General features: G+C 36.7%; 1 protein-coding gene across 2 annotated transcripts in view; it reads right to left on the bottom strand.

The window, feature by feature from the left end:
- Positions 1-957: 957 nt before the first annotated feature.
- The window catches only part of LOC306869659 (diacylglycerol kinase delta-like), a 95,177-nt gene continuing 69,249 nt past the window's right edge, over positions 958-26,885 (bottom strand). For both annotated transcript variants that reach the window (XM_079416509.1, XM_079416510.1), the window contains 27 exons: positions 22,844-22,954; positions 22,652-22,732; positions 22,371-22,475; positions 21,329-21,461; positions 20,974-21,080; positions 20,769-20,894; positions 18,186-18,288; positions 16,622-16,781; positions 16,276-16,384; positions 15,540-15,679; positions 15,346-15,430; positions 15,107-15,192; positions 14,902-15,001; positions 14,432-14,636; positions 13,966-14,064; positions 11,998-12,088; positions 10,501-10,608; positions 10,203-10,299; positions 9,831-9,938; positions 8,887-9,000; positions 8,338-8,472; positions 7,366-7,526; positions 6,964-7,078; positions 5,487-5,576; positions 5,255-5,371; positions 3,690-3,798; positions 958-2,748 (listed from right to left, as the gene is read on the bottom strand). In XM_079416509.1, coding sequence (XP_079272635.1) covers positions 2,696-2,748; positions 3,690-3,798; positions 5,255-5,371; positions 5,487-5,576; positions 6,964-7,078; positions 7,366-7,526; positions 8,338-8,472; positions 8,887-9,000; positions 9,831-9,938; positions 10,203-10,299; positions 10,501-10,608; positions 11,998-12,088; positions 13,966-14,064; positions 14,432-14,636; positions 14,902-15,001; positions 15,107-15,192; positions 15,346-15,430; positions 15,540-15,679; positions 16,276-16,384; positions 16,622-16,781; positions 18,186-18,288; positions 20,769-20,894; positions 20,974-21,080; positions 21,329-21,461; positions 22,371-22,475; positions 22,652-22,732; positions 22,844-22,954 — 3,048 coding nt within the window. In that variant the 3' untranslated portion in view covers positions 958-2,695. The remainder of the gene's footprint in view (positions 2,749-3,689; positions 3,799-5,254; positions 5,372-5,486; positions 5,577-6,963; positions 7,079-7,365; positions 7,527-8,337; positions 8,473-8,886; positions 9,001-9,830; positions 9,939-10,202; positions 10,300-10,500; positions 10,609-11,997; positions 12,089-13,965; positions 14,065-14,431; positions 14,637-14,901; positions 15,002-15,106; positions 15,193-15,345; positions 15,431-15,539; positions 15,680-16,275; positions 16,385-16,621; positions 16,782-18,185; positions 18,289-20,768; positions 20,895-20,973; positions 21,081-21,328; positions 21,462-22,370; positions 22,476-22,651; positions 22,733-22,843; positions 22,955-26,885) is intronic.

Raw genomic sequence — 26,885 nt, 5'->3', positions numbered from 1 at the left:
GCACCTGCCCACACTGCCAAAACCACTTCCAAGTGGTTTACTGAGCATGATATTACTGCGTTTGATTGGCCACCCAACATGCCTGACCTGAACTCCATATGGTATAGTTTCAATAGAAAGATGAGCAACAGTGGATCCAACAATCCAGACGAGCTGAAGGCTCAATAGTGCCTCAGCAGAGCCACAGGCTGATCGCTTCCATGCCACTCATCACTGATGCTGGAGTTTGTGCTAAACGAGCCCCGACCAAGTATTGAGCGAAGAAATCAACATACTTTAAAGAACTTGAACTTTTCTGTTTTGCAATTCCTTTTTTTGATTGATCTTAGGAAATATTCTAATGTTTTGAGATACTGGATTTTGACTCATGAGCTGTAAGCTCTAATCATCACAAAACTAAAAACTTTAGAAATGTCTTACTTTACATGTAATGAATCTAAAATATATATGAAAGTTTCACTTTTTGAAACAAGTTACAAAAAAAATCTGTTTTTTTTTTTTTAGATGTACCTGTATTTTAAAATGTAATTTATTCACATGATTGGAAAGTTGAATTTTCAGCATTTATTACTCTTCAGTGTCACATGATCATTTTTTAAAAAATCATTCTGGTGTGCCGATTTGGTGAAACCATTTTTTATTTGTTGAAAACAGTTGTGCTGCTTTTGTTTTGAGAGAACTTCTATTTCAGGATTCTTTGAATAGAAAGTCAAAAATAAATGCATTTGATTATTTATTTTTTTAAAGGTCTTTACTGCTCTTTTGTCGAATAACAAAAACAAAACAAAAAATCTTACTGACCCCAGTCTTTTCACTGGTGGTTAAAAATACTCGATGCAGATTTTCAACTCTGAGAAAGCAATGAATGAACTCTGTTTTGAATTGGACAGAAAACAATCTGAGCTCTCGTACTGTTAAATATATTTTGTAAAACCATGATAATAAAGTGCAACAAGTCAACCAGCAATGGCCACACTTTATTTTTGCATCAAGTCAACAGCAACAATCCTGAAGTAGGTGGTCGCAGTCAGACAGAGTCCAAGGCCATGGACGCTTGACTGCAACCCATATGGCAAAAATATTTTAAATAAGTTTAAATACATCTTAAAAGTAAACAGTAGTTTTGACAATGAAGAGGATTGGTACCAGCAAATAAAAATTCAATCTCTTCGGTTTTGGTTCTTTTTCTCTGTTCAAAGAGAAAATTAAAAAATAAATTTTCTGTTCATAAAATCATTGCCTTCCGCTTGTACCTGATTACCACAGTCATGATCGATGTGCTGATACGCAGAGATGGCCAAAGTAATGTTTGCTATGTCAATCCAAACTAAACAGCACGCAGCAACAATTCATCACAGATGAGGAAGTTTAAAACAAAGACATGCAAAATAATAATAATAAAAAATGCAGTCCAACTTTTAAGGGCACAATCAGCACCTAGACTGTCCATAAACTTTCATATCAAGACCATATTTGTAATTTTCTTTTACAGAGCAATACTGTTAGACTTTGTTTTCTTGATAGTTGTGAGCCAATTAAGTTGTCCAGTATTGTGTATATTATTTCTTTTAACTGAAAAATGTTACACTGTACCATTGGAGTCTGTTGATAAATACTGTTTGTGATCCACGCATTAGGCAAGTTCAAGTTTTGCTTTCCCTCAGGGTTTCCATGTACAGACTGACCCCGAAAAGGGACGACATATGAATAACATTCATAAGTTGGATTATATACTGTCTTATATGTAACACACCTCATGGCTTTTCCATGAATGGGATACCAGTTTTCATATGATAAAACAAAACACACAACCTTTTCAGTTAGCTTTTTTAAACATTTGTTTTCTATTTTAAAGTGCAAGGCGAGATCAAATACATCTTGAAATGTACGACATACAGCATCACTTTCTTTCACGAGATTTCCCTGCAGAAAAAGTAAAGAAACAGCTCATTTTAAACCACTGCGCTCCATTTACTCACTTGGCACAAGAGTTACGGCACTGAAGCTTCTAGAACGACGGCTCAATTGACACACTAGTGATACACCATCACGACTTGGCTGACGATCCGAGAGTAAAAAGAAAAAGTAGACCTTTTTTCTGCATAAGGGCATGAAAGGCATGCGGAAACTAGATGGTCTTTGACAGAGCGATACAGAGACTAGATGCAGATTAACTATTCAGCCAGTTTGACGAATAATACAGGTCTACCATACATTCATCAGGATATTCCTTTTTTTTTTGTTGCATGTTTGTCTTCATTTTAATACAATTTTGTTTTGTTAGATTTAGTTTGTTCCTTTCTTGTTGTTCAGGTGGCGACAGGGCCAGAGAAATGTCTTATTTTTTTCCTTTGGAGAGCAAAGAAAGTTTATAGTTTGTGTCTAACGGCTTGAATACTAAGAAAAAGAGAAAAAAAGTAGCAAGATCATAAGATTAAAAAACCGAATGGATTAGGTCGTGCACGAGAAAGAGAGAGAGATGATGGCCGATCCACTTCCTGTTCTCTGGTGATGAGCATTTCCTGTGACACCATCTGCAGGCGCAGAAGAAACGCAACAGAAGCTCAGTAATGCAGTGCCGGGCCACGCACAAACACTAGGGTGGGGCATGTGTCTGCACAGGGGCTCTCCTGTCCTCCCTCACTGGCCGTAAAGCAGCGTCCCGTGGCAGAGTGTGTCCTCGTGACAAACCACTTCAGCTGCCCGCAGGATCCACATCACACATCCCGCCCTTGAAATCCCAAGATCCTGAGCGGTGCAAACAAACGTGTTAACAATAGCAATGTGAGTGTAACAGAGTTGGGATTTTATTTAGTTTTATTGTGAATTCTTATGAATTCAGCAACGGTTAATTTCATGTTGTACTGGTGCCCTCGTGTGGTTTGTGTGAGAACTGCAGGCAGATATAATGTTCGGTAAGACAGGAGATGACGCAACACAGCAGTTGCAATGTGTGCTGCACGCTGTGGGTCACATATGCCTGCAGCAAAGCAACCACTAAAAGGGTGTTACAGTCTGCAGTAAAGAAAAAGAAAGATTACACCAGCCAGCATTGTGTCCGAGCATTTATTGGAGGAAGAGGGGTTTCGAACAGAGATTGAGTCAGTCATACAGAATCTTATCGGATGCCGGTGGTGTTTGTCCAAGTCACATCAAAGAGTGGAGGAGATCCGTCACATGAGTTTAAATATAAATTATTTAAAAGAAAGTTGATTATGATTTTTAAGTGTAACATGCTAAAAATGATACTGTAAGTGCTTACTAAGGCTGCATTTATGTACTCAAAAATACAGTAAAAACATTATAAAAATAAAACACGTGTAATTTATTCCTGTGATGGCAAAGCTGAATTTTCAGCAGCCATTACTCCAGTTTTCAGTGTCACATTTTCTCACATATTCACATCAGATAAATGCAGCCTTGGTGAGCATTCAAGTAAGAGACTTCTTTACACGTTTAAAAGTTATCATGTTTTGACAAGTACTGTAAATTGCACAAGGAATTTTATGGAATTAATCAAAGTTTATGAGATCATTAGAAATAATTAGTTCATAATCAGGCCAAGCAACTGGCACTGCTTTGTTTGAAATGTCTGTGCCACATACTACACTCCACTCTCAATAATTCAGCATGATGGTGAGATTATGAGGTTTGGTAATGGTGTTTCTGCAGCTGAATGTGTCTCTTACCTGACAGAGAGCTGCTGGACCGCTGCTTGTGTAACCTCTCTCTCTCCTTCTTCCCCTTGGGCATGATTTTCAGCTTCATACTGCTTTTCCCAGGCACACGGGACGGGTCCTGGAATTAAAAGAACAGCAGGAAGACAAGAAGAAAGAAAGAGGGTGATATGCAATCAGTGTTGGGCTAGTTACTCAAATAATGTAATATATTACTCATTACTAGTTACTCCTTTCAAAAGTAATATTGCTTTATTTATTACTTTCTGGCAACAGTAATTAGTTACACTACATTACTTTTTCTTCACGCCCCATAGAAGTTGTAACTGTGTATCTTCCACATAAAATTCTTCTTGAATGTTACTAACAACATATTTCTGCCTCATCATTTGACCAAAATCCACAGTGATTCGAAGTCAGAAGTTATTGCAAACACTCAATAGTGATTGATAGTGACATTCAAGTAGAAGTGTTGTACGTTGTATCTCATTAATTGTCAATTAATTGTAATTTCTCCATTACCCATATACGATAAATTTCATAATGTATTTTATCAAATCACATAAGTTTGTAAGAAACTGTTTAATTTCCCAAAAAGATTTTAAATTATAGTAATATAATGTAGCACATGCTGATCAGAGGGATGTGGGTGGGATGTAATGCCAGAGTCAAGTAAAGCCACAACTCACACAACGGTGTTCAGATCATCTTTTTTCCTGACAAAATCAATATAATGCAATATTTCTATCTGCTGAATGTAAGCTTTTCCATATTCCAAGCTTGCCTGCCGCACTGGGGACATCACACGCATGTACGAGTTGTGAAAATTATGAAAATATATCTAGGAATTATTTGATTGTTGGATTTTAAATCAACGGGGTTGAGGCATCAAAAGTAACTAAGCTGTATTATGGATGGTAACTGTAATGTTATTAATGAAATCTTATAATTAATTACACTACTAATTACTGCAAAAAGCAATATTATTACAGTAACTAAATTACCCAACACTATGCAATGCAGTCCAGTGAGCTGGAATCTAGTAATGCATGTTGTTTTTGTCACATGATCATCAGTTTTATGCCATGATGCAAAATGATTAGAGATTAAATGCAACATTATAAACATTGACTTATGATACCATATATGATGATGCCGTATGAAAATGTATACACTACCATTGAACAGTTTTAAACATTTACTATAATTGATATTAATAATGTTTCTAAATCAGAATATTAGAATGATTTGTAAAGGATCATGTGACACTATAGACTGGAGTAATGGCTGCTGAAAATCAGAATAAATCACATTTGAAAACAGTTTTAACTGTAATAATATTTCACAATATTACCGTCTTGGATAAAATAAATGCAAAGCATAAGTGTCTTCTTTCAAAAACATTAGAAATTTTTTTTATCGTACCATATCTAAACAACTTTGATTTGAACTAAATCAATGTACTTTGGAATCCAACTGATGTGCTTTATAGATAAAGTAATGTTAAATATAATACAAGTCCGAAGGGTCACACTCAAAGTTAAGCTCTGGAGACATGAATGCTGTGTAGGACTAACCTCTTCAGAGCAGTGCATGCTGGGACAGATCCAGTGAATGTCCTCCAGCTTGTGTAACTCAGCGCCGAGGCTGTCCACTGTGGAAAGAAGCTCCTCTTTTTGAGAAGGCTCCAAATGCTACACACACACACACACACACACACACAGAAAATGTCTTTATCATATTTCAAACTGCATTACTTCTGTACAAGAACAGGCCAGAGAAAGTGAGAGAGACAGTGATGCCGCTCACCAGCATTTTTCCCTCCAGCAGCATCTTGGTCTCTTGCTGGAGAACTTTACTGCTGTTGACAATGTCTACAGCTGTACTGCGACTCAAACCCTGCAGAAAAAAACACACACGGCCACGGTTCAGGTTTAGTTCGACTTCCTGATAGACTCTTGCAGTTCAATGATTAACACACAGTGTTGTTTAGTTCCTTCAGTTATTCTTCTATTGGCTGGTCAATTGAGGTCCTGTGGAGAACAGCATGAGCAGCTCAATAAGAACATGTTGAAAGTCTCAGTAGGTAGAAAGGACCTGCTATTATTCCTACTGAAGTCTGAAAGGTGAACTTGGTAACCTTTAAAGCAGAACTGGACTGGGCTGATCCTCATCACATCCCTCGCTGTTATGAGCTATAAATACATACAGTGGAGCTCTCACTCAAAACTTGACATTTCAAATTCAGTTTAAACTTTCAAAGCCAGCAGAATGTTCAGGAGTTTTTAAGAATATTTGTGACATTAACTTCTTCATAACTGCTTCCTTGATTCCGCATCAAGGTTTACACACATTTGAGGAGTTCATGTAGCTTACAGTAAGTGATGCTGTCATTAAAGCTGAAGTGGAACGGACTCCTACACTCATTTTCACCGGCGGTGTCACACATTTGGACTGGATATGTTGTACTGTTTAAAAGTTTGGAGTTGTTGATATTTGTTAATGTTTTTGAAAGAAGTCGCTTATTCTGACCAAGGCTGCATTTATTTGATACATAAAACAGTAATATTGTGAAATATTATTACAATTTAAAATAATTGTTTACTATTTCAGTGTATTTTAAAATGTAATTCATTCCTGTGATGTAAAGCTGAATTTTCAGCAGCCATTATTTCAGTCTTCAGAGTCACATGATCCTTCAGAAATCATTCTAATATGCTGATTTGCTGCTCAATAATCATTTCTTTCTATTATTATTGCTGTATAATATATTTGAGCAAACTGTGAAAGATTGTTTCAGGATTTTTTGATAAACTGAAAATTTAGAAGTACAGCCTTTATTTGAAATATATATATATATATGTATATAATATATATTGTTGCAATGTCTTTACATTGACTTTCAAAAGACATTACGGTCATTTTTTATCAATTTTAATTATTCTTCGCTGAATAAAAGTATCCGTTTCTTTAAAAAAAAGTGCTGATTCCAAACTTTTCAACAATAGTGTTTATATATTTATTTATATAGTATAATGCATATTATATACCTACATTATTTTATTTTTGAAAAAATGTGCATTCAGTGCATTCATATTCACACATGAAAAGGATTCTTTTAAAAACAGTATTACCCTCTATTGTGTATTTTGCTTGTAGGTGATTAAAAATGTTGAGCTTAGATGACAATTTAATTAAACAGAATTTACAAATTGTGTTTTTTAATTGTGTTAAATTTGGTTGTTGTCAAAAAATAACAGTCGAACAACTAAAGTGTTTTGGTCACCTCAGGAGTGGAGGGTTTGGAGGGGAAGGCTTCACTCAGGACCGCAGCACTGGCATTGACAGAGTGAGCTAATTCCTGCTCCACCACTTTATGAGTCTTAGCCACCTCCCGAATCCTACAAAACATCATCACGACACATTCAGCTGCAGCATAACACATGCTTGTCCTTCACATAAGCCTTTAATACATGGCTTTAAATGTAACTTTGATTTGAATTAATACAAGCAAATGTTCACATTTATGAGGATTAGAAGTTACAGTAATGGGTGCGGTTTCAGGTAAACCAGATTCACAATTTCTTAATTACTATAGTTTCACTAGTGTATGCATTGATATTCACTGTGGCGTGACATTCCTGTTGGGTTACAAACTACATTTGTGTGGTTGGCACAGAGTCTTCACCTGTTGATGAGTGTGTCGGCCACTAAACCAAGCTGCTGCACCTGCGCACATTCCTCTTCTGTCAGATACTCCATGGACTGCTGGGAATTCAGTCGGGGTCGGGCTTGGCGGCTGTCACCTTTCCGTTTGTCTTCCCACGATTTCAGCGTGCTCTCGAACGCCTAGAGTCACAGCAACACAATGTTGACACATATAGACTAAAGTCTGAGGTCAGAAATTTTTAGGGAGCTGGGTACAAGGAGCTTTAACTCATCTGACATTGATAATAATAATATGAAATGTTGGCTGAGCGCTAAATCAGAATATTAGAATGATTTCTGAAGGATCATGTTCAATTCAACTTTGAAAAATTCAGGCTTACAATCACGTGAATAAATGACACTTAAATATATTCAATATATTAAAATAGAAAACTAAAAAAGAACCATTTAAAATAATTAATATTGAAATAAATTTTATTGAAATTATTGAAATATTGAAATCGCTTTTGCTGTATTTTAATAAAATAAATGCAAAACTTGATGCATTTATATGACTAGATGATGACACTACAGATTTTTACAGTTATTAAACTGAACTGAACCAACACTGAACTGAGCTGACCTGAATAATTACATCATTGTTTTACAGAATAATTTGAATTTGTCTCAAGTTGATGATGTTTCTTCTGTTATTTTCCTGTTAAACTGCTTTAAAAAAATCTATTGTATATGACTTTATATAAATAAAGGTGACCTAACTTGACTGTGCAGCTAAGCTTATAAAGCTTCTTTATCTGGTGAAACTGGTAGATAAAAGAGGTCTTGCTGGTTAGGTTAGTCCAGTCGGGACAGCAGCTTATCAGAATCCCATACAAGTGAAAATTATCATGCAATAAACAGAGGTGACTTGTGATGCTGGTCTGTTCTGACAGTTATAAAGACATTTTTAAAGACGAGAAAAGATGATGAGCGTGCGCACACACACACTGACCCGGTCTCTGGTGAGCATCTGGGCTCGGTTCTTGTGGACGATTTGTACGATGCCAGGAGGCTGAATCCAGGCCTCACCGTCCACCTGCACAGGCACACCTTCATCACCCAGGATCGTGATCTTCACCTGCCGGCACTAAAGAGACAGCCAGTGTCAACTACATGCCAGCTCATAGGACTGATGTAAGAATAGCTCTAAATGATGTTAAATTCACCCAGGTGATGCATATTATTAAATTATGTACCATAAATGACAAATTTTCTCAGAAACAAAACAACATTAGATTACATGCTGGAAAAATGCTTTTCTCTGAATGCTCTAATTTACCCTAATCTCTTAACTAAGTAGACCAAGTACAGTACAATTAGTCAAACTACTGAGTCAGACATTGCGTTGTCACTAAACTGTTACATTTCTATGAATTGCAATTGGAAGTCTCGTCCTTCTGATTATAGTCCTATTAGGGTGTGGTTGAATTTAATTCAAATTCCAACACATCTTCAAAGAAAGATCATTTTCAAATTCTGAACTGTATGCTTGAGTTCAGACCTGTGCGATGCGGTGATGCTGCAGGTTGATGACTCGAGACATGGCCATCTGCATGCTGCCGAACACAGCCACCACCTCCAACTTCTTATCATCAAAAGATGGAGCCCCGAAATTCTACACAAACATAACAGCAGACAAAATTTCATAATGTCCACCGCTGAACCACATTCTCATTATCGGATACTTTATTTACACAAGTCTATATAAATCTATTTCTATCTAAATCTGCATGTCTTAAGGTAAGCAACTTTAATAAAATCACATGAAACACAGGAAGGACCAGATGTTTTCTGTACACTCTGACTCGAAAAATGATGTTCCTCTTTGCTAGACAAATACACTTTACAGGAAAGAATCTGTTACAGTAAGATGAGTTAGACAGATCCAATAACAGAGTCACTCCAGCTAGGATGGTTATCCTCTAATATATATATAACTTTTTTTGCATTCATTACACTGTATCCTTAATAAATATTACATGAGCAAGATCATATAAGCATTACTAGTTTTTAGTGTACTATATATTAGCACACTTATTGCATTTGCACTGTGTTCAGTGCTGTTTTCATGCATTCTCATCTTTTTCTATTTTCCATCATTTATTCTCCACACCGGTTTCATATTGCTTCTTGTTTATCTACCACAATGCACTTTACTGACAAATTGTTCTTGGAAAATGATGATGAAAGGGAATTGATGGATTGATGAGTGGCTGTAAATGTGGTTGATGCATTCTGAAAGCCATATCTGCATGAAGAGACTCTGGCCAGGAGCCTTTGTTTATTGACAGCTCAGAACATTAAAGAGATGCACTGAAGATAAATGCAGGGCACAGATTCATCTGTTCAACTCTGAGATGATTTTCACTTTGTTGAACTGAACTGCCCTCAGGAAAGTAAAGTTATAAGTTCTGAACTGAAATTCGGTTTCATTGATGGACTCACATTGTCCTCTTTGGTGCCACCCCAGAAATTAATGCCTCCTGCATAGCTGGGGATGTTCAAAACAGCAAGGCCCTGAAGACTCGGCAAGGACATGGGCACTCCATCACACTGCACACAAAGAGAGAAAGAGAAAAAGAGAGATGAGAAAAGACGATGTATAGCTTCTCAGAACAACATTTGAAACATGAAACCATGACCACATGCATGGATGAACAGTACATGTGCATGTACACAAACAATGGCAGAGCATCATTCATAGTGTGTGAAGTGAGGTAAATGGCACAAGGGGTGCTTTTTCTTTCCATTAAAGGTCAGAAAGCGAGAAATCCATTCAGCCCATATGCCAGCATCTTTCATTCTCTGCGCTCATACCTCCAGCTGGACTCTTTGTTCCAGGTTCTTGTAGGTTTTCTGCACCAGTTCTTTGGTCCCTAGCACTCCATACCACATCATGTTTTTAGTGCGACTACTGTTAAAAACAGAAGGTTTCACATTATATAAACACAGCATTCTGCAAAAAAAGGGGTTACTGAAAAAATCAGATGTGCCTTGAATAAAAACAAATTATAGGAGCAGATCTATAACTAGTAATGCCACTTCTCTGCAAGACATATTCATATGGATTAAATGAACTCTATTCAGCAATCATTAAATATTCTTTCTTTGTTACCTGCACTTTTTTGGGTGCTCGTCTCTCTTGTTGTTGAATTCTAGAGATATTTTGGCATCCAGCCCAATGCCAAAATAGTTATTCATCACACACTTTTCTGTGCACTCCCTGTGGAACAAAGAAAAAAGCAGGAAGAAAGTGTGTCAGCTGAGTCACTTACGAATCAAAAACATTTTGGGGGTGTTAAATGAACAGCAAAGGTAGTTGTATTCATCATACTGACATTGTTCACAATAAACCGTGAAACACTGTACTGATTTATTTATTTAAAGATGAAATTGCGGCAATGTCACAAAGGTGAATTATTTGGGGTTGTTAGACAAGTATCTTTTAATGATGGCCATAAGAAGCACCGAGCTTCTAATAATACATTAAGCAAAAAGTTAGGGGTCAGTATGAATTAAAAAAAAAAAAATACAGGAAGGACACATTAAATTGATCAAAATTGACACTCTACATACAAGATTTCTAATTAAAATCTATTTTGTTGTTTTAAACTTTCTATTCATCAAAGAATCCTCAAAAATAGATCATGGTTTCCACAAAAATATTAAGCAGCAGTACTGTTTTCAGCATTGATAATAAAAAGAATAGTTTTTGAGCATAAAATCTGAATGATTTCTGAAGGATCATGTGACACTGAAGACTGGGGTAATGGCTGCTGAAAATACAGCTTTGCCATGCCAGAAATAATATTACTGTTTTTACTGTATTTTTGATCAAACAAATGCAGTCTTGATGAGCATAAGAAATTTTATCAATACTGTATTTTTTATATTTACTCACTGTCCATATCTTTTCATACAGAGCCACTCATATGCTACAGAGGTGGCAAGATGAGATTCCATTTGTCGCATTAGATCAGCTACAGGCTTTGATCTTATATTTAATGGTTGTGTTTAGCTGTTTCGGGCTTTATGATTTGTACAGTGCCCACACTATCATTATCATCATCAATTTATAATTAGAGTGTGTCCTGATCTACTGCTAATAATGTAATTCTACAGAAGATGAAATGTGTAGATTTCCATAGTGTTGCAACGCAATCCACAGCAGTCTTTATCTATATCTATAATAAAGTAAATGCTGCTAACATTGTAAACATGAGTCCTGGAAACATGTACAGTAAGGCTGTGGTTAAAAACGAAATGTGCTGCATTTCTGGGCATCATATGGGTTTTGAACTTTCAAATGTACCTTTGAGGCCCACAAACACTGTCTAGACATGCAGTTCACTATAGGTTTCAAAGCACAGTCATAGAGTATGGGGTACCAAAGATAATCTCTGAGAGTCAGTAAAACGAGTCGAATGAAGGACTCAATTTTGACTTGTGTGACAGTGAGTGGAATAGTAAACACACTGTGGGATATTACACTGTCAACATGGTTTTAGAGCTACTGGAACCTCAGATGTCATTACTGCACTTCTCTGGAGAAAGATAAGAGCTCTTTAATGCACATGTGTGTGTGTGTGTGTGTGTGCTTGCACGGCCTTACACAAAGTCTTCAGAGAAAAGCACAGTGCTGAAGCTCTCTGACTTCTCCAGTAAAATAAGAGCTGTAGTGGTTGGCCTCAATGTGTTTTGACCTGTCAAATAAAATGAAGGGATAGAGAGAGATGCAGCCATTAGAAAAGAAAAAGAGAAATAGTAAAATAATAATAAATAATAATGGGCATCAAAGCACTCTTTAAAAATAGCTTTTGAATGTACTTTTAGGCAAGTGGTTGAATGAACTAAGATAATCTTCATTTAGATATTGAAAGTTTTAGAAGTTCAAGCTAATAGTTATTTCTTGGTAGTTTCAATTATTTTGTGTATGATGTACACCTTGAAAAGTGTACTAAAAAAGGAGAAACTACATTTATTAAAACTAAACGAAACACCGAACTCCATAAAATTGACTTTCTCTAACACTTTGTGAACCTGAAAATCTCTTGTAGCCTACAGCTTTTTATTTGCACTAAGTGTAAATAGCAATAGACGCTATTTACACTAAGTGCAAATAACATATTTTTTTTGTGACAGATGCTATTTACACTAAGTGCAAATAGCGATGGATTCTATTTACACTGTTAAAATAGCAAGATTTTCTGCTATTTATACTACTTATTGCAAATAGTGGCAATTATCTGCACCTCAGTATTGTAGTACATTATAAAACAGTACGCAATAATAACGTACTGAGTGTAAATTATAATTTTAATTCAAATTTATTAAATGGATGCCACCTTATTGGGACAATAAAGCCCTCCCTACACCTACCCTAACCCTACCCGATACTTTATTTTCAACTTTTTAATTATTTCCTTAATTTTTATTGAAAATAAATGCCTTTCTGATGCGATATGAGATTTGAAAAGGGAGAAAAAAATGTTTGGCAAAAGGTGGGCTCGAACTCGGGTCGCTCGCGTCAAAAAGCATGTGCCTTACCATCTACACCACTGAAACTGATGTTGAACTGACTTCTTTTTTTAATGCTGACTAACCCAATCACACGTTAGTAGGCGGAGTTAGTGGAAATAGCTTTTGCCAACAAGATGGGCTATTTGCACTTAGTGTAAATAGACACTCCGGAACAAACCCTTGTCAAGTGAAGCTAGTTATTTTCTTTGAAAAAACTAATTAAATTTAATAAAAAGAATAAAATAAAAAAATTCATTTACTTGATCACATTTATTGAGTAACATGGACAAGAGAGAATTTCAGTAAAACTAACAACAGTGAAAACTGATTTTCTTTTGTTCAAAGGACTCAGAAACACTTAAATCAGTTTTGTGTGGCAGTGATTTATGTTAGGAAAAATTATCTAAAAATTAGATTAGAAAATGATTTTGAATAAAAAATAAAACACAAGTTCATATGGAAAATGGATTCTTTAGTGCTGCCCTTTATTTGAGCTAATGCAGTGTTATGCATGTTGATATAGTTGATGTTAATTAACTCTGTTGCTCCTTCGAGTGATCCTTGGCCTTTTCCTTTCTCCTGTCTCACCGCTCACGCAGACAGTTCTGAGGGACGACCTTTTCTAGACAGTGTCTGGGTTGAATGATGTAGTTTCTGCTTCAATTTAACCGAAGCAATGGTGCTCACCAGGACATTCTGCACACACATTGTTATATTTTTGTATCCCCTAAATTTTTTCATTTAATTTTACGCCTAGTGTATTGGAAATGCTCTTTAGTATTAATTTCTACAGCAGACCTTCATATTCACAAAATGAGTAATGATCCTTTAACTGTGGGGCTTCATTCAGGGACTTAATAAACCACAGGTTGAGGCCAACTGCAATTTGGTTTGCTATTTTGTTGAGAACAGCTGACATATATTCAAATGCCAATGGTTTGAATAAAATTTGAGATGAGGAAAAACATTTCAGAGAAAAGATTAATTGAGAAACTCTAAGGATCTAATTAACAGGCACCATCTACAGTATTAATATTGATAAACTGCATGTATTACTCACGTGGCTCCGCCTCTGTGAGGTCCTCACTGCTGCCTCTTTTGATTGATGAGGAGGATGACATTCTCTGCACCTGGGTGTGTCTGTTCTGCTCATCCACCACTGAAAGAAAACAGTCTAATTATATATTGACTGAAGCGGTCAAGTAGCCACTGTAACATGCTGTGTCATTCCTGAACTGTACATCTGCAAACAATAGATTTTAGTTTAATCTTATTTAAATGCAATCAAGGCAAACACGACAGAAACTAAAAGCTAAAATGTTTTCCATTAAAGCCTTTTCATGTTTTTCTATCTGGGCATGTTTTGAACGTGTTGTTTTTTAACAGGTATCTTAATGAAGTACAGCAGTTTTACCTTACAATACTCTACAATATATAAATTATATGTTTGTCTTGAAGTTTATTTTATGTAATCTAATACTGGCCCAAAACCCAGTTATTTTCACTCATATACGGTGAAGAATGACCTTTTTCTGCCTGATCTATGATTTGACGAAGTGCTTTCTTCAGGCTGTTGGCCCTCAGCATCAGCTGCTCTCTTGATCTGAAGGGTCTGGACTGATCAGTGTCGCTCTCATCTGGTGAGATGGACTCGGATGGTACCAGCTGGGCATTGGCGTCTTCACTGAGAGCCTTAACCAAAGAGTCCAGCTTCTCATTCAACACGGCACACTGAGAGAGACACACCAACACAAATCAAAACAGGGTTTTTTTTTTTGGTTTATAAAGAACAGTACTCTTCATTTAACTGTTCATTTGACTGTCTATTTGTCTGTTAATTGTATTAATCTTTTGACTGCTAATTCACTCATTTTATGAATGTTCATTTAGTTCTTTGTTTGACTGTTCATTAAACTCATCATTTGTCTGTTTATTTAACAGTTTACATGCTCTGTGGGCTCATCATTTAATTGCTAAAAAAAGCCTCAAGATTGACCTTTTTTGCCATAGCATCAGCCTCCTCTTTATTCTCTGTGGCCCGTTCATAAGCTTTGCCGACCTCAGCCACAAAATCATTAACTGTTCCACACAGAAACCTGTGACAGAAAGAGGCAGGAAGACAAAAGGATTTTTAAAATAGGTTTTAAATAAAATAAACAACCCTCAAGACACATCCACACACAAACCATATCTATACTCACTTAGCAGATGATATAACGTCACTGTGTTTGTCAGAGTCCAGGATTTTGGTCAAGTGAGTGGCAACAGAATCAGCATATTGTGTAATCTGGATTTCAAAAACATCATTTAGACACTTGATTTCAAAGGTTTGGGTTGGTAAAATTTGTAATGTTTTTGAAATAAGTCCAACCAAGTCTGCATTTATTTGATTAAATTACAGTAAAAAAAGCAATACTGTGAAATGGTATTACAAGCTTACCTGTAAGGGAGAGTCTGATGGATCCTGCTCCTTTACGATAGCTGGAGTCTGTTTGGTGGGCACTTCATAGGTCATCACTCTCCATCTGTGACACATACACATTCAGGAACAGAGAGACGAGTATGATGAGAGTTCATCATCCACTCATCCAGTCATTCATTTATTCAGTCTCTCTCTTTTACTCTGTCTCTCACCTGTCCAGCATCTTGGTTGTAGCTCTCTCCAGTTTCTCCAGTATCTGCAGCAGCTGAGCATCATCATCACACAGTCCTCCCCAGCCCAGCACACGCGCCAGGTCATTTCCTGTGCCCAGCGGCAGCACGCCCAGCTGGCACTGTTACACACACACAACACAATGAAGATGTGACCCTACTATACAATACACTACCGTTCAAAAATGTTCAGGCCTGTAAGATTTTGAAAAAAGTCTTCTATTCTCACCAAGCATTTATTTGATCAAAAATACAGTAAAAACAGTAATGTTGTGAAATATTATGCATCTAAAATAGCAGTGTTTACTTTAATATAATTGAAAAGGTAATTTATTTCTGTGAAGGCAAAGCAGAATTTTATAGCAGGCATTATTTCAGGCACACAACACTTCAGAAATCATTCTAATATGCTGATTTGGTACTAAAGAAACATTTCTTATTATTAGCAATGATGAAAACAGCTACTTATTTTTATGGAAATCATGATCATTTTGTCAGTATTCTTTGATAAATAGATTATTTTATTTGAAACAGAAATCTTTTGTAATATAAATGTATTCTTAGTCACTTTTGATGAATTGAATGCATTTCTTTCAGAAAAAATAATATTTTAAATGTTAGTGGTCTATTTTTACATCAGTGCACGCTATGCTAAAACAATGATTGTTCTCATAATATTTTATTAAAATGTAAGAACCCTTTTTCTGGTTATTCTGACCTGTTTGTGCAGGCTGAGTTTGTCCAGTTCAGAAAGAACCCAGCCCACGCTCCCATCTCCACCACACACCAGGGTACGAAAGGTCTCAAACTTTTGGAAAAGACGAAGCCTGTATGCACAAACAAAAATATAAGACAAATATGGTTCAGAGTGCAAATTCAGTTTGCCAGCAAAATTGTATTTTAATAAAATATGTTAGGATGCTATTAGAATGTTACAGTTATCAAATAAAAATGTTAGTTTGTTGTAAAAGCTAAGCTACTGTGACTGATTCCTGACTCTTTTATTGCTTTACAAAGCCTTTTACTTGCTATTGCAGTGTGTGATAAGCAGGCGTTAACCTCACCCCAGCTGTGGGCCGCCATTCATGAGGTCAAAGACCTGTGCCGGATTTAGTAGCTGCTTGAACCTGCGCAGGAACTTCACGCCCTGGTTGTCACCACTCTTACTGTTCACCAGCACCAGCAGAGGACTCGAGCAGGATGGACTGGTGGCTTTCCAGAAGCCTGCAGGAGGCAAGGGATGATGAAGAGGGACAATGGAGGGATTGGAGAGGGAGGAGAGAAAGTGGCAATCAGAAAGGAGAGGAAAGGAGAAGAACTTGGGAGGGATGTCATGTTTGTAAATGTAACCAGCTTTAAACGCTGTCTCTTTAATAATGTCTCTGTTGTAAATGTAGCAGAAGATAATGGCAATACTGACTTCAAAATTGAAAGTGCGTTTTTATGTGTATCATGGCAGTACAATGATACCATAACGGTCACAGTACTTTTAGTAAGGTTTGTTGTTTGTTTCTTTCTTTTCTGGTTCCAAAACATAACCAGACTGAAGTCATCAGAAAGCACTGATTGAGCTACAATTTATTTATGTTTGTGGTTCGAATATATGTGGGTTTTATTCTATTGTATTTCAGTTTTCAGAAGAATATGCATTACAATAAATCAAAATAATTCAAGAACTTTTAACATACAAAATGTCATTATATCTTATATGTTGGGTTATATTTTGGCTACATCTAATATAAAGAACAATTTGTTCCCACAAAACATCTTGATTAATGTACAATTTTAAAATGTTGAAAAAATTTTGCATTTATTTTTAAAATTGTGAATTATGACAATTTAAAATAGCTGTTTACTATTTTAATATATTCTAAAATGAAGACTTTACTCCAGTCTTCAGTGTCACATTGTCCTTAAGAGATCATTTTAATATTCTGATTTGGCCCTCAAGAAATATTTCTTCTTATTATCAAAGTTGAAAACGGTGCTGATAAATATTTTGTAGAAATTGTGATGCATTTTTCTATACATAGAGTACAAAAAGGACAGCATCTATTTGAAAAATGTTTTTGTAACAGTCTTTATTGTCACTTTTGATCAATTTAATACATTCATGCTGAATAAAAGTATTAATTAAAAAAAAAATCTTATTTACCTCAAACTTCCGAATGATAGTTAAATACTGTATTACATAATGGCCTGGTTTCACAGACAGGTTTTAGAGTAAGCCAGTTCAATTAGGACATTTTAGTCATTTTCATAAACGTGCCTTAGAAAAAACATTACCGGTGTGTATTAAGAGACAAAATAAAGGCATTGATATATTTTAAGCTCAGTCAGAGCAAGTTTCTTTCAGTTGAAACAGCTCAGATTTAGATTTTAGTCTGGGACTAGGCTTAAGCCTTGTCTGTGAAACCGGGGAATATATATTAAGTAATTAAATAACTAGAAAACATTATTTCAAAAAATCTATTTGTTTTAGATATTTAATGGTATATTTAACTGTCATAGTGACAATTATACTTCAACAAAAATGTAATTTGGAAGTCCACACACAAAAGCATATGACAATGTATACAGGCATTATGGATACAGCTGAGCTGATGCAGTTGCAAGGGCAACCCTTACCGTCAGAGTCGATGCTGTTAAGTGCAGTGGGCGGAATGATGGAGACCTTACACTGACCGAGAGGACAAACCTTTCCCAACTGCTCCTTACAGCTGTTATGCACCTACACACAGGCGATGCATAGAGAGATACATCACTGGCTACTCATACCCATCAGTGGAGACACACTGGTTACACAAGGTACACGCCTGTGTAAATATGATGTCATATCTTTCCAGTAAACTCTAGGTGTTTATGTGGTATCTAGTTGTTATGGTTACAGAGTGAATTGGGTGTGATGCTACAGGCGCATCTAAAAAAATTAGAATATCATGAAAAAGTTTCATTTTTTCTTGCAACTTATTTCAAAAAGTGAAACTTTCATATATTTTAGATTCATTACATGTAAAGTCAAACATTTCAAAAGTTTTTTTGTTTTAATTTTGATGATTAGAGCTTACAGCTCATGAAAGTCAAAAATCAGTATCTCAAAATATTAGAATATTTACATTTGAGTTTCAATTAATGACCATCTCTACAGTATAAATTATATCTCTTGTTCTTTGAAACCACAATAATGGAGAAGACTGCTGACTTGGCAATGATTTCTCGTTTGGCTCTCAGCGAAGGCGGTCGCATTTTCTCTCCTGTCCTCCCCTTATCTTCCCTGCTTGCTCTTCGTCTCGTCTTGTACTTGAGAGATTCCTTCTGCACTGCTCAGAAAAACTGAAAAATCATGGATTTGATCAACTGGTCTCGCAACGAAATTGACACCATCTTCTCGACGAGAAGCCTGGGATCGAGGGGATCGGGGAACCTGATCGGGGTCGTGTGTCTGGCGGCTCTTTCCATGGAGGACATTGACATCTACCTATTCGGAACCACGATAACGGGTTTTCTGCTGATTGGATTAAGCTTTGCTCTGGGTTATCGAAGAATTCAGGAGACGGAAACAGCTGTCCAAAGCCTCACAAGGCTGCCCGTCATGATTGAAAATTGATGGATTTGGAGACCAGAAAGGACTAAGAGAGTAGCCGTGAAATTGGAATGCGGCTACTCGATCCAAGACCAAACAATCGCAATCTTATCTTCTTTCGGCTCCCCTAAACCAGCTGGCTCGGCAAGGTCACTGCTGGTGTAAACAACCCCGGAAGAGCACTGCAGTGAAGACGCTCTCTTGCGTTCCTCCCCCCTTCCAGACACCTGATGTTGTTGACTCTGTCGGGGTCCTGACCAAGGCTGTTTCCGTGGCAACCTGCTGTGTCGCTATTACAATCTGCGGACTGAGGCAACTTGTTTTTGAATTCCAGCGTGACGACTCACCAGGCCAACGAACACACGAACTCCACTCATATACTGATATGCATTCACCTCCCAACCCTAATCCAACGCCTTCGCCGCTTCGCACCGCCACCTGACAAGCGGGTCTGTGACCGGCGCCTTGGGCTGCAGGACCGGATGGCTGCTTGCCAGAGCTGGATCAACTCTCCCCCCGTTGCTAGTCATGTGTCTATGTTATGATTATGTGTTTTTTTTCCTGTTCTCACACTGTACTCCCGCAGGAGCATAGTCTGGGGGTTATATATTTTTTTTCTCCTCTCCCTTCCTCATGTTTATGCTGTATTATCTTCCAAAATTCCCTGTCTTCCTGTCCTGTCTACCCCCTTGTCATATTGTATGTATGTTTGTGTATGTATGGACAGGTTGATGGCTAATTTCGCTGGTACTTGTGACTAGTGACAATAAAGGGCTACTACTACTACTACTACTATCCAGAAGACGAACATTGACGGAATCCATGTTGCTTGAAGTCCAGTGTGAAGTTTCCACAGTCAGTGATGATTTGGGCTGCCATGTCATCTGCTGGTGTTGGTCCACTGTGTTTTCTGAAGTCCACAGTCAACGCAGCCATCCACCAGGAAATTGTAGAGCACTTCATGCTTCCTTCTGCTGACAAGCTTTATGGAGATGCTGATTTCATTTTCCAGCTGGACTTGGCACCTGCCCACACTGCCAAAGGTACCAAAAGCTGGTTCATTGACCATGGTGTTACTGTGCTTGATTGGCCAGCAAACTCGCTTGACCTGAACCCCAAAGAGAATCTATGAGGTATTATTGAAGATGAGAGACACCAGACCCAACAATGCAGATGACCTGAAGACCGCTATCAAAGCAGCCTGAGCTTCCGTTACACCTCAGCAGTGCCACAGGCTGATTGCCTCCATGCCACGCCGCATTGATGCAGTAATTCATGCAAAAGGAGGCCCTACCAAGTATTGAGCATATTCTGTGACATTTCTGTTTAAAATATCCTTTTTTAGTGATCTTATGTAATATTCAAATTTTCTGAGACACTGAATTTTGGGTTTTCATTATCTGTAAGCCATAATCATTAAAATTTCAAGAAATAAAGGCTTGAAATATTTCACTCTGTGTAATGAATCTATATAATATATAGGTTTCACTTTCTGAAATGAGTGACAAAAAATATTGAACTTTTTCATGATATTCTAATTTTTGTGAGATGTACCTGCATATTGTGGGTGTGGGTGATATACACAGCACTGTGATTGGTTTAAAAAAGTGGGCAGGAAGGTGACGTACGATAGCTTTGCACCAGAGGCACCGCCAGTCCTGTAGTCGACGTACACTACCGCAGTTTCGATCGCACACCACACACTTTGCGCTGACCGGCAGGTTCCCCTCCAACCACTGGTGTGGCATTGACACCTGTACACACAGACACACTGATTTAGGTACAGTACAGAATACCAATGAGACCACATGCATAATTCAAAGATTCACTTACTCCATCCTCATCTTCTATGATGTCATTTCCTATAGACGCCAAAGTGGTCCACTTACAGTTATTTGTGGATCGTACGGCACAGCGCTTGTGGGCTTTGAATTTACACACTAACACATGCAGAGAAAAGACGACATTAAACAGATTGTCACTAGAAAGTGATAACAGGCTGAGGGCAACGGTCCTCTTCTTGAAACATTGATTACGCTTTAAACAAACGTCATTGTTAGTTCTACAAGAAGAATAAACAACGCGTGAAAGGGTAAATGGCACAGAAAAGGGAAATCCAAACAAATTGATCATAAAAAAATAATGGGAAACATGAAAAGCATAGACAACAATAAAAAGCTTTGTTTACCTTCACAGGAAAGACCATGAGAGGTGACCCCTGGCAGAGCCTCTCGACATACGTTGCAGAAGGTGGGCCGGGCGTGAGAGCAGGCATACCAGTTATGCATCCCGGAGAAGTGCTCCATGTTAAACTGACTGGCCTGTACAATCATATCAGCGTTATGGCACTATAAATACATAACCAATAAAATCTAGAGGAGTGATTCTTATTTTATTGTTTTAGTTATCTATAATAATCCTGCCTCAAGATGACTTCAAATAATTTACATTTTAATTTTCATTTATTGTAAATATGTTATGTAGACCTGGAAAAGTCATGTAAATTAATACAATCTTAAAACACAGTGGGCATTTATTTTTTTTAAATATATTTAATGAACATAACATTTTTCTAGTTATGCCTGTGTGTGGGGTGGATATTGAAGTCAAAAAGGTTAAGAACCTCACAAGCTACTGTTACAGACCAAGACTGGCTTGGGATCGTTTAAGAGTTATTAAGGGCATTTAAGGGCAGTCGTGGCCTAATGGATAGAGAGTTGGACTTGTAACCCGAAGGTCGTGGGTTCGAGTCTCAGGTCCGGCAGGGATTGTAGGTGGGGGAGTGAATAACCAACACTCTCCTCACCCTCCATACTACAACTGAGGTGAGACCCTTGAGCAAGGCACCGAACCCCCAACTGCTCCCCGGGCACCGCAGCATTGGCTGCCAACTGTTCCGGGTGTATGTTCACTACTGTGTGTACACTTGGATGGGTTAAATGCAGAGCACACATTCTGAGTATGGGTCACCATACTTGGCCACACCCTTTCCTTTCCCTAAAGATTTAAAAAATCAAATGGATTGACACGCTAACTCCTTTACATCAATATTTCACCTAAACACAATGACAATTATAGCAAATACTTCTGTTGCTTTCGTTTACTGATCACTTAATTAAGAAATTCATGTGAAGGAACATCAAACTGTATAATGTACAGGCATCAATGCACATTAACTGAACCTTTCAAATGATTTTGGAGGGGTCAAAGGTGAAGTTTTAGACACCGACCTCATAAGTCTCCCATTTCTGTACAGACTTCAAAGCACTGATCCAGTCTTCCATCTCCTTCCTGCTCTCTGCACACAACATCAGCTTACGGAAAGGAGTGATAACCTAGGAGAGAGAGCCAAAGACATACAGTAGGTGTGAGCTATTAAACGGTTGTAAATAATGAATGAATGAACGAATGACAAACTAATGAATGGGGCTGTCTCAAAATCCAGTGAGATCCCTTTTCAAAAATCGTTCACTAGGTTTTGAGAAACCCATTGAGAAGAGGGTTTGCTTACTGTGAAACTGTTGTTGATGTTCTTAGTGCTGGTCTCAGCCACACTGGCGTCTGAGAGGTCGACCTCATCAAATATGAGAGACTGCAAGACAGTAGCATGTTTCTGTCACCAACAAACACTGAAACAAGCACCAACACAGCACCACCTGAGGTTCAGTCTACTCCAGAGGAACACAGAGACCCCTGCTTTTACCTTTGAATCTTTGGCATAGTACAGAGTCCTGCCTCGCAGTTTGAAATACCTCCTCTTCCATCTCTGAAAAGAGCTGGTCTGTTTGAGAAGAATACCCTCCTTCACACTCTTCTACAAAACAAATGCAAAGAAAGAGAAAAGAGATGAAAATTTTGCATAAAAGCCAGCTAATGCAAATACAACAACTTGATTTGTTTTCATAATAGTGTTCATGTGTCAGTGTGTGCAAACACGTTTCCCTACTGCCACATTTTTCATAATGAAGCATTTTCATGCCATGCAAGAACTGGCTATTTTTAGAAGCTGCTTCACAGCCCGTTGGATTTACTGCTGTTCATAAATTGCTTCTTTTGCACATGCATGAAATTCAGTCTTTTGCTTGTTATACTGAAGCACAATAAGAAATGAACACACACACACAAACCCCTGAGGCTTCAATTTGCATTAACAATCCTGTAGTTCAATCACAGTGGCTTATCACCAGGACCAGATGGAAATGGGGACTTTTTCCACATTTTCTATATTTTTCTTCCACATTATTTATGCTGTTTTTGCTGGTTCTAAACATGAAAAAATTTGCTCTTTTGGTAGCCGGACGTATAATCAAATTAGTCAGAATATGTACTTAATGGGTAATATGTAGATCTTCATGAATAAAAGGTATTTGAATTCTTAGAAAATCTGCAGACATTTCTGCTTATAACTATAGTATGACTACAGACTTTTAATGAATTCAGAGGAAAAGAATAATGAGGACAACTATCTATGAGTCTCTATGAGATTTATCAAAAAAACAGATAACTTTCTAACACTTCCTTTTTTCTTTGCATTGCTCTTGCTTAATTGTTTACAAAAAACTAACAATGGTTAACCGTAAAGGCGTTAAGGTAAGCTTACAGTAAAACCTGATCTGTCGCATAGCAACATTCCTGACTCAAGTGCTTATAACACTGACAGAGGAACTGCCACATTTCCATAAAGTTCACCGTGGACCTTTAAAACATGGTCATGTCATCAATTCATTTCTAACTTTCATCATAAACCTTGATGCTTCAATCTGCTCTGAAGGGCAGAGAAGCTATAAAAGTCTTTCAACAAGTCAGCTGTACTTCGTGGCACAGTAAAATCGAACTACAACGGAGTCTGTCCTTGTCTAAACATGCAGGGGCATATTCTGTGCCCTCTCATGACGTGAGATGTGGATTTCATAAGTGGATGGTGGCAGAACAACGCCAGTAGCTTGGTCAGCAGTGAGACAGGCTGATGTCTGACAGAAACGACAGCATATCTGTCTCTCGTGGGTCTGTGACACTGAAAACAAGGAGAGTGAGAGTGTTGTTGCTAAACATTAAGGAAATCAACATGAGTAACCTAGCCAGGCAACCTGCCAAGAGTAATGACGTACATATGAAGGGAGTGAATTCATTAAAGAGCTGCATGATCTGGTGAGAAAGAAAGTGTGTGTTCTGTATGTCTCTATATTCAAAATAAAAGTCAAAGAGCCTCATTTTTACACACTCCTACCCTTGAGAAAAAGAAGTGTTTAATTGTATTGAATGTGCATTTATAGTGTACTTCAAATCTTAAAAGTGCATTTTAAAAACTAATTCCAGATATAATATTAATGACACAGAAGACACAAATGTTTACTTAACACAGCCTTTAACAAACAAACTTTTAAAAGGTGTAGTTTGCAATAATGTCAAATTAAAAGTTTTACTTTAAAGTACAATTTAAGCAATCTTTTGTTGTGCTTTAAGAAAAAAATACTTACAGTATTTTTGATGTGTTGACCAACATACTAAAGCCAAAGTGCTGTAAAGTACAGTATCTGATTTTAACTTTGACTTTCAAAATCACATTTAATAAATACATTTTAAATGTACTAAATTGCATCGTCACCATTACAAATGTGTAATTACAAATATATTTCAATACATGACAGAAAAATATAAAAATGGAGAGTAAATTGAGGGTTAGGTCACATGTGAGGGGAGGGGGGGAAATCAGATTTGAACCACTTTCAGCAGCAATATCAGTGTAACCTCTGAGTCACTTTTGCAGGGGATTATATTCTCCACATGCCTTTCAACAGGTGTCTCATTTTCTCCACGACTCCCAGCAGAGCTCATAAATGTGTGTGTGTGGGGACAAAACTGCCCTCAGAAGGTAGTTAAATCTGTCAAATCCTCCCTTTGAGGACATCTGGGGGTCATTTTCAAATGGAAAAACCATTTACAATTAATGCCATTAATGGTTTCTTGGAGTAGATTTAGGAATTGTTGTAAGTTTGTAGTCATATTTAGATTAATATGAAAACAACAGATGCCTATTGTATGTATATCCTCATTTAGCAGGTTAATGTGAATGTGTGTGTGGTTTTGCTATTTTTCTTGAAAACATCTAAAATCAATTACATATGGAAACAAAGTAATATATTTGTATTCTAGAAAATATAATTAGCTCAGAAAACAACAAAGTTCAATTAAAAGAAAAAAGAAAGAAAAAAAGAAAGGTGTATGTGTGTGTAATAAAATGAAACCAATAAGCAGAGGTGTAAAATACTTTTAAAATAGTAGTAATTTTACTTGATTACTGTACTTAAGCATTATTTTGGGGGATCTGAACGTTATTCAAGTACAATTTAAACTGACTACTTGTACTTTTACTTGATTACATTTCTGAACAAAAAAAAAACTGTACTTTTTCCTCCTTACAATTTTATTTCACCTTAAAAAGTATGTTACATTTTTATTTTATCTTATGCACATTAAATATGGTAAACGAAAGTTCAAATGTACGTGCTCAATTATGCCTTTCATCAGATAAATATCTGGCTTCAAATGTTTACCGTCAAATCTGAGGACGCATATTGAGGTAGCAAGGTTGTGTTTTCCCCCAAAAAAAACTTTATTCATTATTCTTTCTGTTTTGATTAGAGCCATTAGTTGTGTAATATATTAGCTGAATGCAGAAGATCGAGTGCAAATTAAATCAGTGATGAGAATTTAATATAATTAATATTTTTGTGGGAATTTGTTTTGTTTGTTTTTTCATTAAATGTTACAAATCTCCAAAAAGTGTTTAAATTATCATTGTATGTGCAATTAATTGTAATTCATTTTTAGCGATGTTCTAGCCAGGTAGTGGATAAGTTGTATATACATTATGTCATTATATGACACACTGAGTAGGAATTAGGACTCTCAATGAATATTTTTTAACCATAATAATTACGTGATTTGCTCATTAATTAATATAATTAGTTGGAAATAATTATTTATCAATATTTGCTGAGAAAAAGCCCAAATAAAAATGCCCCAAATAAACAATTAAAAGATTAATTATCCTTTAAGACAGTGACGTAGACAACACAAAAAAGTGGCCTTTCAAAACGTTAATGTTGTATGTTTTAATTCTATGACTCTCCTCATTAAATTCAACCCATTCTTGTATTCTGTCTGGAATATGTTTCTAACCTCTGCATCTAGCCTCTATCATACATTTATTTATTTAACACGCAAATTTGCACCTAACATTCCTGTACATACTAAATTGTCTATTTTGTATATTGTGTTTGTGCCATTTTGCATATTGTATATTATTATTTTTATTATCTGTGTCTTGTCTTGTCGCTGTCATTCTGTCGCACTGTGGAGCTTCTGTCATCAAAACAAATTCCTTGCATGTGGAAACATACCTGGCAATAAAGCTAATTCTGATTCTGAAATCACATCTTCTTGTTATTAAAAGTGATAGTTCACCCAAAAATTAAGATTCTCATGTTGTCCCAGATGTTTAAGACTTTCTTTCTTCAGATGAAGACAAGCAAAGATTTTTATTTCGTAATGCAAGGGGACAGATCCACTTCAGAAACCACACAAAGTGAACACGACGGTCAAGTTTAAAATATTAGTATTTGTAATTTTTTTACATATGCCTATCGTTTCACATAAGCCATTGCATTTTGTTTCGTTTTATCCCTTTAACCAAAGTTCTGTATGTCTGTCAGGAAAAAAAAAGGACTTCTAATTTTTTTATA

This window comes from Barbus barbus (assembly GCF_936440315.1).
Source record: "Barbus barbus genome assembly, chromosome: 1".
Classification (NCBI taxonomy): domain Eukaryota; kingdom Metazoa; phylum Chordata; class Actinopteri; order Cypriniformes; family Cyprinidae; genus Barbus; species Barbus barbus.
Note: the sequence above shows the minus strand (reverse complement) of the source record. Positions and strands in the feature narration are given on the sequence as shown.